Below are 18,235 nucleotides of genomic sequence, written 5' to 3' on the forward strand. Positions count from 1 at the left end.
AATATTACTGGTGGGATGAAAATTAGAAAAACCTTTGTGGGAGGAAGGAAATTTGCAAAATCACACATATTGAAAAGAAAAATACACTTTTTGACCTCATTTGCATTCCAAAGTATTATACATAAATATTCACAGGAGAGCAAAAATGAAGTGAATCCTAGAGGACTGGTTAAATATATCATATACAGGTCACTCATACTATGAAACTTACTATGAATCAGATATATATGTGCTGCTAAAGAAAGATTTTTAGATTATATGAAAGGAAGTTGCAAATTTGTACATCATTAACTGGGTAAAAATATATCCCTATCCATGTTAACTGTGTGTGAAATTTTTCACTAGAAACTGTAGCACTGGTTGCCCCTGATGGAAAGAAGACAGGTATTCTGTGTAATAACCTTTTGTTCCTTTTGAATTTTCTAGAATATACATGTATTATTTATGCAGAACACATACATATTTTTTAAATCAATAGAAACAGAATGTGCTGCAGGATGTAGTTCCAGCTATTCGGGAGACTGAGGCAGAAGGGTCACTTGAGTCCAGGAGTTGGAAGCCAGCCTGGGCAAAATAATAATAGAAAAGGAGGAGGAGGACCAAAAGAAAGGGAAAAACTGAGGCCCAAAGGCATCTCTCTAATTGATCAAGGATACAATCTTGTGTTCATTAAACAAACGTTTATTGAGTGCCCATCACCTGTCAAGCTAGAAGCTAGGGCAAAAAAAAATCTCCCAACGACAGGGAATGCCCGGCCTCAGTCTCCGGTGCAAGAATGGGGATGGATAGGGTGGATGGAGTGGGGCGCAGGGTCCGGTTTGCAAGGCCCCAACCGTTCCTAACGGTCCAGGACGGACCCAGACGGCGGCTGGAATTCAATCTTCCAAAGCAAACCGCTGCCTGCAAAAGCAGCCCACCCTGTCTGGCTCCTACGGAAACGGCCCCTTGCGTGTGCCCTGACCCCCAGGGAACCCACAGCTCCCTTACCACCGCAGTGGGAACTCTCTCATCTCCTTTCCCGCTGCTGTGCAGTCCACACGCGGTGCTCATGCCTCAGCACATGAATAGAAGCGTGGGATCCTCGCTCTGCCGTGCAGTTCCTTCCCCCTTGCTTCCCTTTCTATCTACGAAATTTTAAAAATTTTAATGTTTTCCACGACTCTTAAGCTCCTGTCACGATACAAGGGACCGATCGTGGCAGTTTTTCGCAAGAAAAACAAGTGGAGCACTGCCCATCACGGGGCTGCTTCCCCAATGGTCACTGAGTTGTGGAATGGCGCTGGCTTTGTACAAAGGCATTGATTTTGTGGGAACTGTGACACGCATGAGTAATTCAACCCCTCGCACCTGGGTGCCAGACTCGCTATCTCTAATTTTCCTCTAAGATTAGGAGGCAGAAGCCTGCTTGGTAATTGGTTTAAGAGGATGCTGAGAAGCTTCTAATTGGCTAGTTAATTCTCAGCAGGTGCAATCTCAATTAACAACAACTGCTTTCCCTGCATCTTACTGGTTGATAGGATGGGCCGGCTTTGGATTCCATCCGGGTAATTGGACTTTAGCGCGCAGCAGCTACGTCGCTCATGGCAGCCCGAGGAAGGATTGGTTGCGGCTGAGAGTGGCGATTGGTCGGACTGCAATGCGGGCGTTGATTGGTGCGGACGCGCTGCGGGGGCGGGGCAATGGGGGCTGTAGCGCGGCCGGCACCGCTCCAGTTGCAGTGCGAGTGGGAGGAGGCGGCGACCTGGTTGAGGTGTGAGGCAGAGCGCACGACGGCCGACTTTCGAGGAACGGTAAAGGCGGGAGTCAAGCTAGAGGTTTTGATAGGGAAGAGGCCTGGAGGTGCGCAACCCTGGCAAATTGGGAGGGGGGGCGCGAAATGAAGGGTTGAGGGAAGGAGGTGTGCGACGCCCGCCGGGCAGAGGTGAGGGTGAGGCCCGGAGGGTGTTAAGAGCCCTGGGCATTGAAGCGTGGTTTGCCCGCGGCTGTGCCCCGGGAACTCAAAACCTTATCCGAAGGAAATGCTCAGGTCCCACGGTGAGGCCACTACGGACCAGTACCAGAGGGTTGCCCAAAGTGAGTTTGCACTCTTGCCTGGTTCTTCTTGAGACTGGAGCGCCATTAGTTTATTAGCTTGCCTTTTATTTCCCCCTAGCTTTAGTTTAGTAGAGTGGCTAACTGCAGTGGTCACAATAATACCTTCCTCATTCCTTAAGGCAGGTATGGAGGTGGGTTTTGGCTGATTTGACTTTGCTAATTCATTCCTCAAGTAATCAGCTGATAACCCAATTAGCATAAAAATCTTTAGGTTTTTTCCCTTGGGGGTAGGCGGATTGGCAATACTGGAGTTTGAACTCAGGGCTTTGTGCTTGCTAGGCAGGCGCTCAATCGCTTGAGTCACACCTCCAGCATACAAAAATCATTAGTTAGGTTGGGCGCCGGTGGCTCACATCTGTAACCCTAGCTACCCAGGAGGCAGAGATCAGGAAGATTCCGGTTGGAAGCCAGCCCGGGCAAATAGTTCACTAGACCCTATCTTGACAAAACCCATCACAAAAAAGGGCTAGTGGAGTGGCTCAAGATGTAGACCCTGAGTTCAAGCCCCAGTACTAAAAAAAAAGTCACTAGTAACATCTGAAGAGGTGTTGGTGAATTGTAGCTTTTGGTTCAAATAGAAGTCCCCCAACAAATTTATCCTTGTCATGTGACATACTCCCTCCACCACAAAATCAGGGTTTACTGTCAGCCACCACCATCTACCAGGTGTTCTGACCAGAAACCTGATAGAGCTCCTTGGCTCTGCCCTCTACCTTTCCATAAGCAGATGCTGGATCTCAGGTATTCATGCTGTTTATTCAAACTCTACTTCTATCATTGATGGCTGGGCTGGACTGGTCCCTCTGCACCTACTCTTGGTGCTTTCAAGTCATTCTCACAAGAGACATAGCTGTTACTCCAGAATTGCAAGCATGGATGGGTTCCAGTGGCTCACACCTGTAATCCTAGCTACTCAGGGAGGCAGAGATCAAGAGGATCCAAGGTTCCAAGCTAGCCAGGTAAATAGTCTGCACAATCTAGTAAGAAGCTTATCAAAAAAAAGGGCCAGTGGAGTGGGTCAAGCAGTAAGAGCACCTGCCTAGCAAATGTGAGGCCCTGTATTTGAAACCCAGTACCACCCGAAAAAAAAATTGCAATCATGGCTTGTTATGAAGGGGATGTTTGGGATACTGTGGAAGACCATGTTGATGAAACCCAACCTTGGATATCTCTGATTTTGATTCTGATAGTTTCAGAACTGAACTATTAGTGTTTTATGTCTCCTTAAACAAGTGTGAGCATGACTGACCTTCAAAATAGGATTATTGGCTCAAGTGGCAGAGCTCCTGCCTAGCAAACTTGAGGTCCTGAGTGCAAACCCCAGTACCACAAAAATTTATTTCCTGTGCATACTGTATTGTATAGAAATGACTGACCAGCTGTGTGACTTAGGGAAATCCTTTTATATCCCTAAACTCAGTTTATATCTGTTTCCCCAGTTGTAACATTAATGAAGCAAAATAATCTCTGTGGTCCCTCCCAGTTCTAAAAGTCTGTGGTTCTTATGCCCCCATTAGCATGAATTGTCACCAGAAAGATGGTATTAAAGGAGAGGGCTAGATTTATTTTGGCTTCCCCAAAATACTTACAAGACCTTCCCTGCCAGACAAGAAGCTCCATGAAGGCAACTAAGCCTTTCTTGACTGGTGTCCTCAGAACCAAGCTCTTACATTGGATACTCAGTTTTTATTGGTTTGAATTAATCACTAGAAGATAAATGAATTGTATTTTGAGATAATTTTCAACTGTGATCACTGTTAGAAATAAACCTTTTAAGTTCTAGTTCCTTCTTGCTGTGACCAAGAATTTATATTGTCTTTGCACTGCCATGTAATTAGTTGTTTTGGTGATTATCTCTCTCACTAGGCTGTCTTAGAGCAGGAATTCTTTTTTTTTTTTTTTGGTGGTATGCTTGCTAGGCAGGTACTCTACTACCACTTGAGCCACTCCACCAGCCCTTGTAAGCTCCTTGAGAGGAAGAATTTTTTTTTTAATCTGTATATATCATTGGTGAACAGTAATGCCTAGAAAATTGTTGAAGCTAAACCAATATTAACTAACTACATCTATGACACAGGGATATAAAAGTAGGCAATAATTTTTAATTCTTATGTTCCAGGCACTCAGAGCAGGAATTCTTATTCTGTTTTTCTCCCTAGTATGCTCAGCCCATAACAATGAGCAGTATTTAACTGAGGCACACTAATAATGAAGACAAATTTGTGCTTAAAAGACTAGATGAAAAAACAGTATGATGTAACCAGGAGATAAAAGAAGTAAAATCTTTTCTAAACACCCAGAATAGATTATTTCTTAGTGTAGGAAGGTAACAACTTGGGAGTTATGTATTAAAAAATTATTTAAGCAAAAAAAATCCTTTATGAAATCAAGGCAAATACAAAAGTGTTTACATGATAATACTCAAGGTCTTATTTGCTAGCTGTTTAAAAAGAACTGATTTTTTTTTTTATCCAGTGAGTTGGAGAATACCGCAGAAATGAAAGCAAGGGAGAGGGTGGGGGAGGGGGGACGAAATGACCCAAACAGTGTATGCACATGTGAATAAATGAATTTAAAAAAAACTTCAGTTTTGGAAAAAAAAAATTTAAAAAAATGTAGTGAGTGAAAAATAAATAAGCACATAGAGCGATTTAAAAAAAAAAAAAAAGAAGAAGAAGAAATGAAAGCAAACAGCCCACATTAAACTCAACTCTTCCATGTTTCCCTTAAAAGGGAAGGAAAGCTCTGGATGGTGTTGCAGCTCTATAAGCCCAGCTACTTGGGAGGCTGAAGCAGGAGGATCCAAAGTATAGGCAGCATGGGCAACTTAGCAACACCCTTTCTCAAAACAAAAATAATAAATAAATAAGGGGTGGTAGCATGGCTTACCATCCTTGAGTCCCTGGGTTGAAATTCCAGAACCCCCAAAACAGGCAGGAAGGGGAAGAGAAGTATTCCCTCAGATTGGTTCTCCATCTCTAAAATGGAGCTACTACCAGGTACCTGTGACTCATGTCTATATCCTAGCTACTCAGGAGGCAGAGATCAGGAGGATTGAGGTTCAAAGCCAGCCCAGGGCAAATAGTTTGTGAGACCCTATCTTGAAAAGCCCATCAGAAGAAAAGGCTGGTGGAGTGGCTCCAATGAAGAGTGCCTGCCTAGCAAGCATGAGACCCTAAATTCAAACCCCAGTGTCCGCCAAAAGATAAATTAATAAAAGTGATATACTGTATCTACTAATTGTCTGGAATAGACAACACTTGAAAAGTGTCCCCAACCAAGTTAAAAGGTTTTGTTTTTTCTCTTCAGGCCATGAATCTGGTCAAGAGGCTAGATTAAATTTTTTTTATAACTAATGTCCAGAAAAAAAAATAGATTTGGCAAATTATGATAGTTTTCTGAAGAACTTTGTTCCATTCTGCTGGTCAGTAAAGTTCTCTGAGGCCAGATGCAAGGGTTTTGTTTTGTTTTTGTTTTTGTGGTGCTAGAGCCTTGTGCATGCTAAGCGGGAGCTCTTCCACTGATATGCCCAGCATGCCAAATGAAAATTCTGGTAGTCTATCTATATGAGAGTAGTAGTAAAATACCTACCTCTTCTCCTTACCTTCCTCTGTCTGCTCCTGGGAATGAGGTTTCTATGCTGGGTTCCTTTCTCTCCTCATTCTTCTTTATAGGCTTTCTGGAAAAGCACATTTAGAGCCAGTTTTATTCTGGAGTACATCCTATATTAATGAGTATGCCTTTAATTTTACTAGGACAAAACTCACTTTTTTCATGGTGAAGACATCTTTGTTTACATGTTTATCATTATTTGGGTTGAATTTTTGTGCCTTGAGGCAAATTATAGCATAAATTACATTTATTCATAATTAAATCTCATTAAAAGCCACATTGTTTCATTTTGTTTTTGAGACAAGGCCCAGTAGGGCCTTCAACTCACTCTATAGCCCAGGCTAGTCTCCCACTCCAATTCTTCTGCCTCAGCCTCCCAAGTGCTAGGATTACCAGTGTGCACAACCACTCCCAACCTCCTTGTGTTTTATTCTACTATACTGTAATATCTGGAAATAGGCACTTTTTGAATTAAAGTTGGTCAAAGAATGAAAACACTGGGTACTATTATCCTGAGAGTTTAGATAAAAAGGTCAAGGAGGGACTTCTGAAGTCACTTTAAAAGATTTTTCATAAGCAAATAATAATCTAGACTCCAGAGACAGGTTAGATAACCTTCTCAAGCACATGTACATCTCTGTAAAAATGGGGTTAATATGTCCTGCTTGACAGGATTGTATGAATTTGGAATAATTAATGTATAGGAAGTGCCTGGCATAGGTACTTAATACATTTATCTTTTTATGTTCTTAGGGCTACAGTAGCATCTTAATGTAGTTAAACTGCACTAGTGAAGCCAGTAGTCTGTATGACACAAGCATAACAGATAAACAATTACATATAGTGTAAACAAGTGCTGTCACTGAGGTATTATTGACAGGGTAGTATGAGCTAAGGAGAAGCTCCTCCTAAGTCACCTAGTTCTGAGCTGCCTCAGAAGAGTTGATATTAAAATGAAACTTGAAGGCATAGAATTTTCCAGGAACATCAGATAGGCTAAGAAGTAAGACAAGGAAGACAGAGTGTAATGTGTTAGAGCAAGGATACATAAGTACATCCCATTGTCCTAGTAGAGGTGGGGTAAGAATATGAGGCTAGGACTGGTAGAGTGGCTCAAGTGGTAACATGCCTTCCTAGCAAACTTGAAGCCTTGAGTTCCAACCTCAGTACCAAAAAGAGAAAGAGGGAAAGGAAAGGAAAATGAGGATATGAAGATGGCAGGCAAAGATCAGATTACAAAGAACCTTTCATTCAATTAAACAATTTATATTTAGGCAACTGAGAGTCACTGAAGAAATAGGAAGTTTAGTCATTCAACAAATTATTATTGAATACAGGCTGGTAGAGTGACTCAGATGGTAGAGTGCCTGCCTAGCAAGCCTGGCAAGTGTGAAACCCCTAAGTATAAACTCTAGTACTGTAAAAAAAAAAAAAAAAATTATTGACCATATACTTAATTGAGTGACTGCTGTATGCTAAGCACTGAGGTGGAAACAAAATAATTCATACTCTCATGGAGTTTATATCCTAATCTAAGTATATATGTTTTTAAAATATTTTATTAATTTACTTTTTTTGTGGCACTGGAGTTTGAAATCAGGGTTTCACACTTGCAGAGCAGACCACTCTGCTGCTTGAGCCATACCTCCAGTCCATTTCTTTGTATTTACTTTATTTTATTTTAGCAGTACTAGGGTTTGAACTCAGGGACTCATGCTTGCTAGGTTTGCTAGGCAGTCATCGCTCTATTACTTGAGCCACTCCGCCAGCTCTGTTTTGTATTGGGTTTTTTTGGGATATGGTCTTACTCCTGATCTCTGCCTTCTGAGTAGCTAGGATTACAGGCATGAGCAGCACCCAGCCATTCACTTGTATTTTCAAATGGATCAGTGAATAGTTCTTGGGGTAAAATTGAAGTATGCTTGTATTTAATTCTGTGTGCATCTGTCCCTTGGCTAACATTTTTAAATACTGTGAAACCTTTTCTATGAAATAGAAATTATGAGACTGCTGAAGTTCTTGAAGTGGGAAAACAGGCAATAGTGTTCTTTTCAATAACAATGTGTTGTCATACCTCTCTGCCAGCCAGGCAAGTATTGGCTGAAAGCTTCTGCTTTTTCTTCCTTTGCGTATGTCAGGCTGTAAATCAAGAGTATAGAAGAAAATGTCCACTGAACGAACTTCTTGGACAAGCCTGTCCACTATTCAGAAAATAGCCCTGGGCCTTGGGATCCCAGCCAGTGCAACAGTTGCTTATATCCTATACCGTAGGTATAGGGAAAGCAGAGGTATGTGAACCCCATGGCTATGCCTACAAAAATATTCAGACTGTGTTCCTGCCTTGTTAAATTGAAATGAAAACTCTTTCCTTGCTAGACTGGTATTGTTTGTTGAGATGCATTTGGCTTTCTGTGAGGAATCTCCAACTGAAAATATGTGATTTCTTCTTTTTCTGTGTTCTTATTGGGAAGCTAGTCTATGAGATGGGTTTTTTTGTTTGTTTATTTTGTGTCTTTGGGGTTTGAACTCAGGGCTTCATGCTTGCTAGGCAGGTGCTCTACCACTTGAGCAATTCCAACAGCCCTTTTTATATTGGTTATTTTTGAGATAGGGTCTCACTTTATGCCTGGGCCAGCCTGGACTATGGTCCTCCTATTTATGCCTTCTTAAACAGCTAGGATGACAGACTCACACCCAGTCATTGGTTGAGGTGGGGTGGGGGGGTGGGGGCCTCACAAACTTTTTGCTCAGGCTGGCCTTGAACCACTGTCCTCCAGATTTCTGCCTCCTGAGTAGCTAGAATTACAGGCTTGATCCACCATGCTCACCAAATGATCTTATTTATAACTTCATTGATCTGTTCCCCTTAGCAAAATCAATGTGGTTAATTTTTTTATATTATTCTCTTATTTATATGCTTCTCTGTAGGTGTCAGAAGAAAGTAGTTTCCCATAGGCTAGACCTGGAGAATAGGACCTACAGAAATGTAAAAATAATTCAGGAGAATTTTTGAGAATAATGGATACTTCAGGCAACTTTTGGCCTTCATTCTTCTCCAGGAGTCTTGTCTCAGGAAAAGTAGTTGCTCAGAACCCAGAACCCTTTCTTTAGAGAATCTGCTTTTCCCATTATAGTATCTGAAATAGTTCCCTGAGAATGTGCAAAATGGTCTGGGGTGGGTACTGGGGCTTAAACTTGTCATTGTGCATGTTAAGCATACACTGCACTCTATTGCTGAGCTATACCCCCAGCTCCAGCTGTGGTCTTTTGAACCTTCTAATTCCAACTCCTGTCATTATGATTGCAATCCACAGTCTCTTTGATAGCCAGATTCAAGGGAGGGATAGTAGTAGCTTTGGGTGTATTTAAGTCTTATCTAATAAGCCAAGATCTATGCAGAAGAGCGGCTGACATTTGTTGGAGAGGAGGACATTGAGATAGAGATGCGGGTTCCCCAGGAAGCTGTGAAACTCATCATTGGCCGGCAAGGAGCCAACATTAAACAAGTAAGTGTGTGAGCAGGCATTGATTCTATTTACTGACTTCTTGTTTCCTTCCTTAGACCTCATATCACAAAAGACCCCAATGCTATTTAAATTTTAAAAAGAAAAAATACAGGAACTTTTTAGCTAATTATACTAATTATACTATTTTCCTTTCCAGAGATTAGTACTTCTCCTTAGAGAAGTGGCTTACCTTGAAGTAGAAGGTTTTTTGTTGTTGTTGTTATTGTTGTTGTGCTGGGTGGGGTTACATTACAGCATTTATCTTACAGTATATCAAATATATTTGATAGGATGATTCTTAGCTTGAACTATGCTTTTCTATTATGGAGAACCCCATTAATTGAACCCTATTAATTGTCAGTATATATAGTATTGTTGTCTAGCCTTTTCTTACCACCTTTCATTGTTTAATTGAGATGTTGTCAAGAAAACACTATCTATTGGCTGAAGATGTAGCTCAGTGGTAGAATGCTTACCTAGCATGCATGAGGCCCCAAGTTCATTCCCCAACACCAAAAAAAAACAAAAACAAAAAAGAAAAGCTAAAAAATTTTGACTAATCCAAATAAAATTAGGGGAAAAGGGTTGTAAACACAAAGATAAATGGTTTTGAATTAACTTATTTGGAATTACCTTTGTCACTAATTTCCTTCCATAAGTACAAGTAAATGAGGATTGATTATAGCATCTTCATTTAACTGATACTTTTGCTCAACTCTGTCTACCTCCAGGGCTTGGTTTAGAGTGTCCTTAGCTGGGCCCAAATTAGAGCTCTTCCAGAGTGTGCTGCCATGTTGTTTTTCTCTGCAGTTGCGGAAACAGACAGGTGCTCGGATTGATGTGGACACAGAGGATGTAGGTGATGAGCGAGTGCTGCTTATCAGTGGTTTTCCTGTTCAGGTGTGCAAGGCCAAAGCAGCAATTCATCAGATCCTGACAGAGAATACCCCAGTGTCTGAGCAGCTCTCAGTTCCCCAGAGATCTGTGGGCAGAATCATAGGTACCACTAGACAGCTTCCTCTGCTCTATTCTCTATTCTTCCTCTATTCTTTACCTTTGTCTTTCTTTCACCCCTTCCCAAGGCTTTTCTGGCTTACTCTTCTTCACCTTGCTGAGGAAAAAAAAGACAAGAATATTGAGACCAGAGATTTGCTTTCCTACAGAACTGGTAGTAAAATAAAACTCATTACTTCAAGAACTTGTGTGATCTGAACTTTACAAATAGATTTTTAAAGGGAAGCCAGAGATGCTCAGGCTATCCGAAATCTTTCAAAACAGTGCTCTAAAAAAAAAAAAAAAAAAAAAAACCTGTCATGCTTTCCCTTGGATCATTCCTTAGTGCTGCTGTTAGGGGCAAAGAAGTGTCTGTTCTCAGTTCAGGATTCTGATACACCATTTAGCATGTCTTCTTAAGAGCTGAGAATGTAAAGTATGGCCTTGCTAAGTAGCCAAAAAATGGAAATGACATGAAGTTAATCTAGCCAAAGGGTAGAGTTTAAATAAAATGGATAAAGCAGAATTCTTTATTCTCTTTCCTATAGTAACAACTTCAGTAGTTCCTGAAGCATCTTACAATCTGTTCAGTTTGGAAATTAGAATTGACTCCCTTCTTGTAGTATACCCTAAATGGTAATTTCTCTAGTAGTTAAGGTTGATCAGGAGGGAAGGACAGGTTTTTATATATTGTTCAATGTAGGGAGAGGCGGCGAGACGATTCGTTCTATCTGTAAGGCCTCTGGAGCCAAAATTACCTGTGACAAAGAATCAGAGGGGACATTACTACTATCAAGACTTATAAAAATCTCAGGAACACAGAAGGAAGTGGCAGCAGCTAAGGCAAGTAGCTGATACATTTGAATCATACCTAAGAATGAAAAGAACTCTTTACTGCATCCTGGGTCAGTATATGGCTGCATAGCTATCGTCCATTCTCTTATTTTCCACAGCATTTGATACTGGAGAAAGTTTCAGAAGATGAAGAACTTCGGAAGAGAATTGCCCATTCTGCAGAAACCAGAGTCCCACGCAAGCAGCCAATCAGTGTGAGAAGAGATGAAGTGATGGAGCCAAGTGGAGCTGGAGAACCAGCTTTATGGAAAAACATGAGTTCTAGCATGGGGCCAGCTACACCTCTGGAGGTTCCTCCTCACAAAGGAGGGGGTGACATGGCTGTTGTAGGACCAAAAGAAGGTTCCTGGGAGAAACCTAATGATGACAGCTTTCAGAAATCTGGAGCCCAAACCAGTCCAGAGGTGTCCATGTTTGAAAGTATGTAATAATCAGGGAACCCATTAACCATATGATACATAGGAATACCAGTTTACCTGACCTGAAATAGGAAGCAATAAGAATGTTAAATCTGTCATCATAAATAATGCTTTTCTAGTAATATCTTAGATTAATACTAAACATTAAAAGTATTTTTCTGAATATAAGACAACTAATGAGATAGAAATAGGCTGATAAAGGAGATTACCTGTAATACATCAAAAGATTGAATTTGTCTTTCTCCAAACATCCTTTTGAAATAAGTAAATTCTCAGCCTAATTTTGTATTGCCTATCTCATTACTGTTTTTAAAAATGATCATTATTTAAGAAAGATGAAAAGGCTGTGAGCTTCCTCTTCTATGCAAAGGTGCTGCCGTGGACAGGAAAGACCAGGACTTCAAGAAGTTCTGGGCTTGTCCATGGTCGTATGATGGATCCATAGTAGAATGGAATGTAGAACAAGCAAAATTTCTGTTCATGTAAAGATTGCTGTCCATGTGCCTTTTTACTGATCCTGATTCACCTAGGAGATAGAGAATTTACCTTCATTATAACTGATAACTGATTTGAATACATGACGTGATGAAGAATGTAAACTTATTACTCACTTATATAGAAAGGTACAGAAAATAACTTAGAACCTTTCTTCAAGACAGAAAGCCATTTGTGTATGATTCATCCCATTGTCCCTCCATTCCCCCGTCCCTCCATCCCCCCCCCTTTTTTTTTTTTGTTTTGTTTGTAAGACTGGGTTTGAACTCGGGGCTTCACACTTGCAAGCACATGCTCTACCACTTGAGCCATGCCTCTCTAGTCCATTTTGCTGTAGTTATTTTGAAGATGGCGGTCTTATGAACTGTTTGGCTGGGTGGCCTCAAACTTCAATCCTCCTGATCTTGGTCTCTCAAATAGCTAAGATTACAGGCATGAGCCACCATGCCTGGCTCCTCCATCCATTTTTTAAATGGTTAACAACCACTCAGTTGGTATTTGTACCTCTTATTTTCCTATTGCAGTCTCCATTCCAACCAAAGATGGTTCTAATATAGTCACCATCCTTATCCCTATGTTCAGTCCCCAGTCCCGACTTCAGTTTCCATGCTGATGAGTACCTAGAAGTCTACGTTTCTGCTTCTGAACACCCCAACCACTTCTGGATCCAAATCATTGGCTCTCGAAGCCTGCAGTTGGATAAGCTTGTCAGTGAGATGACCCAGCATTATGAGAATAGTTTGGTGAGTTGCCATGGGTAGAGGGCTGGGATTTCTCATTATAATATATTTTCTTCCTTTTCCTGTGTGGCAACTATTTGTTCTTTCTTTTTTCTGGTATTCTGTATTTATTAGCTACCACTTCATAACTCTATTTCCTCCTGACTCCTCATCCCTATGTATAGCCTGAAGACTTGACTGTACATGTTGGAGACATTGTAGCAGCACCTTTATCTACAAATGGTTCCTGGTATCGAGCCCGGATCCTTGGCACCTTGGAAAATGGGAACTTGGACCTCTACTTTGTTGACTTTGGAGATAATGGAGACTGCCCACTGAAGGACCTCAGGGCTCTCAGGTCAGTGTGGAGGTTGGGGTGGAGTCTTCTGGAATCCCAGCTGTTGACTCAGCCCTAACCAGATACAGACTGGTAAGCTGTTGGCACACATCATCAGGAGGATTTGAAAGGGAACCTGTTTACAGAGAGTAGATAATTATCTCTCACACTGGATTAGTTGATTTTTTTCTAAAAGCAAGTAATATAAGAATCCCCTTCTAGCCCTAGGATTCTAATTTGTTTCTTTCTCCTTAGGAGTGACTTCCTAAGCCTTCCATTTCAAGCAATAGAATGTAGTCTGGCACGGATTGCCCCCTCAGGTAAATCAGTCAACCTAGTCTTTTATGCAGCTCATGGGAGGAACTCTCACATTCCCATACTTTTTAAGTTCTGGGGTCTCAAGTGGCTTTTCTATACCAGTGCAAGAAAGAAAAAGCCAGAAATTTACCTGCAGTCAGATACAAACACACTAGAAAAGAATTTGACTACCTTAAATTTGAGTAAAAACAATCTTCTTCCAGGTGAACAATGGGAAGAGGAAGCTTTGGATGAGTTTGACAGACTCACTCACTGTGCTGACTGGAAGCCCCTGGTGGCCAAGATCTCTAGCTATGTCCAGACTGGAATCTCAACTTGGCCAAAGATCTACTTATATGATACCAGTAATGGGAAGGTAAGAGTGGAATTCACACACTGCTTACTTTCTTTTTTTTTATAGTATGGGGGCTTGAACTCAGGGCTTACACCTTGTGCCTCTCCACCATCCCTTTTTTGTGATGTTTTTTTTCAAGATAGGGTCTTTTGGGATGATCTCAGTTCAAAGTCAGCCCAGGCAAAAAGTTGGTGAGTCCTCATCTCGTACCGTAAAAAGCTGGGTGTCATGGCACGTTTCTGTTATCCCAGCCATGGAAGCATAAATAGGAGGATGATAATCCAGGCCAGTTTAGGCATAAAAGCAAGCCCTGTCTCAAAAATAACTAAATCAAAAAGAGCTGGGAGCATGGCTCAAGTGCTAAAAGTGCTTGCCTAGCAAGTGCAGGGCTCTGAGTTCAACCCCTAGTACTATCACACAAAAAACAAACAGTGTTCTTTCTTTTCTTTTTTTCATTCAATACATGGGATTAAACCCAGGGCCTCTTGCATGCGAGGCAAGAGCTGTAGCGCTTAAGCCACACCCCTGGCCTGCTATTTCTTTTTTTTTTTTTTTTTTTTTTTTTTTTTTTTTGCAGCACTGGGTTTTTTTTTTTTTTTTTCAACTACATCATTCATTTTTTATTATTCATATGTGCATACAAGGCTTGGGTCATTTCTCCCCCCTGCCCCCGCCCCCTCCCTCTCCCCCCCCCCCTCAGTGCCCAGCAGAAACTATTTTGCCCTTATTTCTAATTTTGTTGTAGAGAGAGTATAAGCTATAATAGGAAGGAACAAGGGTTTTTGCTGGTTGAGATAAGGATAGCTATACAGGGAGTTGACTTACATTGATTTCCTGTGCGTGTGTGTTACCTTCTAGGTTAATTCTTTTTGATCTAACCTTTTCTCTAGTTCCTGGTCCCCTTTCCTATTGGCCTCCAGCACTGGGTTTTGAACTCGGGGTCTGCACCTTGAATCGTTCTACCAGCCCTTTTCTTGTGAAAGTTTTTTTTGAGATAGGATATCACAAACTATTTGCCTAGGCTGGTTTCTAACCATGATCCTCCTAATCTCTGCCTCCTGAGTAGCTAGGATTATAGGTATGAGCCATCGGCACCCAGCTTCTTCTGATTTTTTTCATGGCCTCACCTACTATTTATTTCCCAGAAACCTTTATCTGGTATTACTCCTATTTTGGAAGATCCTGCTCACCATCCCACAAAGGAATGTCTTTAAAGTATTAATCGAAGCTCTTCTGCCTTATTTCTCAAATTTGCCTTTCCTTACAAAGAGAACATGATTCCTTTTTCATTTTTCTTCTCAGAAGCTTGATATTGGGCTAGAATTAGTTCGTAAAGGATATGCAATTGAGCTTCCTGAAGACATGGAAGAAAACAGAACCATCCCAGACATGTTGAAGGACATGGTAAATAAGCCTTACAGTCATTTAGACTGCTGCTTCCAGGAAAACCTAGGGCATGGAGACACAATAAGCGCATCTAATCATGACATTTCATTAACTTGCAGTCAATTGAAACCTTTGTCACCCTGGGAACCTTTAATTTTCAAACCTGCTTTGAAAAGATTGATCAAAGGAGGCATTGGGTAGGGGGAGGAGAGTGATGGGAAGGTTAATATGATTGAAGTACATTATATGTGTTTATGAAAATAGCATAATGAAACCTAAAAGCTGTAAAGTAATGGGGGGTGGAGGGACAGGGAGTGGTTATAAAGGGGGGTAAAAACACTTCGTGTCCCTTTCAGCCACCAAACTCAACTGCTTTAACCAGATCCTATGAGCAAAATGACAGGGTGGCATCTCCCTTCCCATCAGCCAAGATGTTCTTTTTCTCTTGTTTTCATGCCCTAAGGCCACAGAAACAGATGCCTCTCTTGCCAGTATGCTTACTGAGACCAAAGAGAGTCCTGAAGAGATACCACATACCCTGTCCTGCCTCAGCTTATCAGGTACAAGTAGAATTGTATACCTATAACGTCTGTAGAGGTTACCTTTTATCAGTCAGTCTCTCCAGACTATAGAGGTTAAGTTAAAACTTGGTTTTCAGGTCATTGAGCACTAAGAGCCTATTTTTCTCCTGGATTTCACGGCAGTGCCTGCTACATACAATAGGGCAATGTCTAACTTTCCCCTCATTTATGTTCAATAGAAGCTACTTCTATGTCTGGTGATGATAACCTTAAAGATGACTACTTACTCTGAAGTCTGGGCTTCAGTTGGATCAACCATCTGCTTTGCTGTGTGAGTGGAACTATTATTTATCTGTAGCAACAGGAAAGTGGTGAAGGTGCCAACAGGGACCTTGTTTTATCCCCTCTTCCCCTTGTATTCTCTGCAGTTTCATATATTTGTCTGCAGCTGCTTTCCTATACCTTAACTTTCTTTCAGATTGAGCCATTTAAGCTTTTTGTCTCTGTTGTGTTTGTGTCTTTGGCAGGATTTGATAGAGGATTTGGTGCTAAGAGAAGAATCTGTAGAGATCCATGGAATCCTTCCTTTTTTATGCACACAGTCTGGCTTGCTGAGGACCAAATCCATTTTATCCTTCCATTGGACTACCAGAAAGAGTGTGGAGCAGGAGATAGATACACCACCCCACATGCACACTTCACCCTGATCCCTTCCCTACCTTCCAATATTTGAATGCTGCTGTGTTACTTCCAGGCTCTGAGTCAGACTGAGTCTTCTCTGCCAGTCATAATGTACATTACTGTGAAACTGTGTCCATTATGAAGCTGGAAAACAGCCAGGGTTTGGACATTGGAAGTGATGATTCTACAGACTGACTCACCTCATCAGGTGACTCTAGTTACAGGAAGTGCTTGAGTGGTGAACTCAAAAGACATTAGTTAAGAGGCAAAGACAAAAATAAGCCTAAATATATTTTTAAAAACTTTGGGAGGTAGAAAGAGAATACTACCTCCCAGCCTCAATTGTAAAAGTTACTGGTGACAGATTTTTTGAAACAGTGCTACAGCTATTCTTTGGTGAACTTTAGTTAGAATACAAGTAGAAAGGAAGAGAGGCAGCTCAGGAAATATCTAAATTACTGGGATAGTGTCTATATGTATGCACACACCTTAGAAAAAGAACATATATAGTTCTGTTTAAATCATTTGTTTTAAATCATTTATTTGTTGAATAAAGTTCTCAAGAAAATGATCTAAAATCTAGTTCCCATTTTGTCACAAAGTGGAAGCAGCCCTATAGGTAAAGTACTTTGAGCCTAAATCTGGTGAGAATTGCCAAATGTTCACATAAAAGGGGCCATCTGTGTCCCGTTCATACATGCATTCACATTCTTTCCCTAATGTTACTTCAGAATCATCCATTCATTAGGAACCAGACCAATTTAGGGCTATATAAGTAAGACCCCACCTAAATTGGTAGGAGTAAAAGGTGTGGATTAGAATTCTAGAAACCTAGATTCTAGGAATAGGTCTCCACTGTATACTTGTAAGACTTTAGGTAGTACTTTTTATTTCTGACAATATGAGGCTCTAGTAAGAACTAGAAAGATAATTGAAGGTAAGTGTGTATAGTAATGTGGATAATAAAATAATGGCAAATGAAATGAACTTTTAAGGACAAGGCAAGATAAACTGAAAAACTTAATATTGACACATAAGGATACCTTAGCAAGTCCTTAGTAATGGGATTAGTGAGGTCTACCTGTGTACTACATGGAAACTATATTTTCCCACAACCACAATTCTCTAATTTTTCTCAGAAAACTCTTAATACCAATTAACTCTGAGTAGCTCTTACAGTCTTCAAGTACTGCAGAAGAGCCTCCACTGGTTGTACATCTGAGGTGCTGGCTTCAGTGAACTCACTAAAGCATGCTTGGCCCTGGCATTGGGGCTACTGTACAACAGGGTCAGAAGGTCATTTAGTCTCAGAACCTCAGTGGCTTTGCGTTCAAGGATAGAGGTCCCTTAATATAAATCATTCCTAGGACTTCCTACTCTAGAAAATTAGTGTCTTGTTTTCCTATGCATAAAAAATTTCTTCCTTTAATGTGGCTTTTATGTCTTGTCAGTTTATATTCCATCCAAGTTCCTTTCATTCTTCCAATTCAACCCTGTACTTGCTGTCTGGAATGCCCTCTTTGGTCCTACATTTTTTTTGCGGGGGTGGGGGGGGACTGGGGTTTGAACAAGAGTTTCCTACTTGCAAAGTAGGTGCTCTACCACTTGAGTGATGCCTCCAATCCATTTTTCCCTGGTGAATTTGGAAATGAGGTCTCACAAACTGCCCAGGCTGACCCAGAACTATGATCCTCCCAGGTAGCTAGGATTACATATGTGAGCCACTAGTGCCCAGCTTGTACTATGTTTTTTTTTTTTTATCTGTTGTGATCCTCTTTGAGATCCATGTACCTTCTCTGGTTTTCTCCACATTCCAAAGAGAAGGAATTGGCCCTTGTCTCCAATTTTAACTGAAATACGTAGTTGAATATATCCTAATAAGGTTTAGTCTTTCTGAACTTCCTAGTTGGTTTGTCCTTGCCCTTGGCAGGTACTCTGTAAATGAGTATGGATAATCCCCTTTAT

General features: G+C 41.0%; 1 protein-coding gene across 2 annotated transcripts; it reads left to right on the plus strand.

Moving 5' to 3' along the window:
- The first annotated feature begins 1,643 nt into the window (after nucleotides 1-1,643).
- Nucleotides 1,644-17,654, plus strand: Tdrkh (tudor and KH domain containing). 2 transcript variants are annotated; one of them, XM_074048092.1, is made up of 14 exons: nucleotides 1,644-1,790; nucleotides 7,845-7,994; nucleotides 9,106-9,212; nucleotides 10,023-10,212; nucleotides 10,909-11,048; nucleotides 11,159-11,480; nucleotides 12,557-12,717; nucleotides 12,879-13,051; nucleotides 13,286-13,350; nucleotides 13,552-13,703; nucleotides 14,985-15,086; nucleotides 15,532-15,628; nucleotides 15,829-15,920; nucleotides 16,117-17,652. In XM_074048092.1, exons 2-13 carry the CDS (start codon nucleotides 7,871-7,873, stop codon nucleotides 15,879-15,881), a joined length of 1,686 nt encoding a protein of 561 aa, XP_073904193.1. In that variant the 5' UTR covers nucleotides 1,644-1,790; nucleotides 7,845-7,870; the 3' UTR covers nucleotides 15,882-15,920; nucleotides 16,117-17,652. The 2 variants fall into 2 exon arrangements, with proteins under 2 accessions (XP_073904193.1, XP_073904194.1); XM_074048093.1 differs by lacking the exons at nucleotides 9,106-9,212; nucleotides 10,023-10,212 and having other exon boundaries at nucleotides 16,117-17,654.
- The last annotated feature ends 581 nt before the right edge of the window (nucleotides 17,655-18,235 follow it).

This window comes from Castor canadensis, chromosome 11, assembly GCF_047511655.1.
Source record: "Castor canadensis chromosome 11, mCasCan1.hap1v2, whole genome shotgun sequence".
Classification (NCBI taxonomy): domain Eukaryota; kingdom Metazoa; phylum Chordata; class Mammalia; order Rodentia; family Castoridae; genus Castor; species Castor canadensis.

Bases quoted from the DNA above. Each gene is read 5' to 3' on its own strand.
- Tdrkh (XM_074048092.1), top strand. From the start codon at position 7,871: ATGTCCACTGAACGAACTTCTTGGACAAGCCTGTCCACTATTCAGAAA. The intron at 12,718-12,878 runs GTGAGTTGCCAT...CCCTATGTATAG, and splicing joins AGCATTATGAGAATAGTTTG to CCTGAAGACTTGACTGTACA. The intron at 13,351-13,551 runs GTAAATCAGTCA...ATCTTCTTCCAG, and splicing joins GGCACGGATTGCCCCCTCAG to GTGAACAATGGGAAGAGGAA.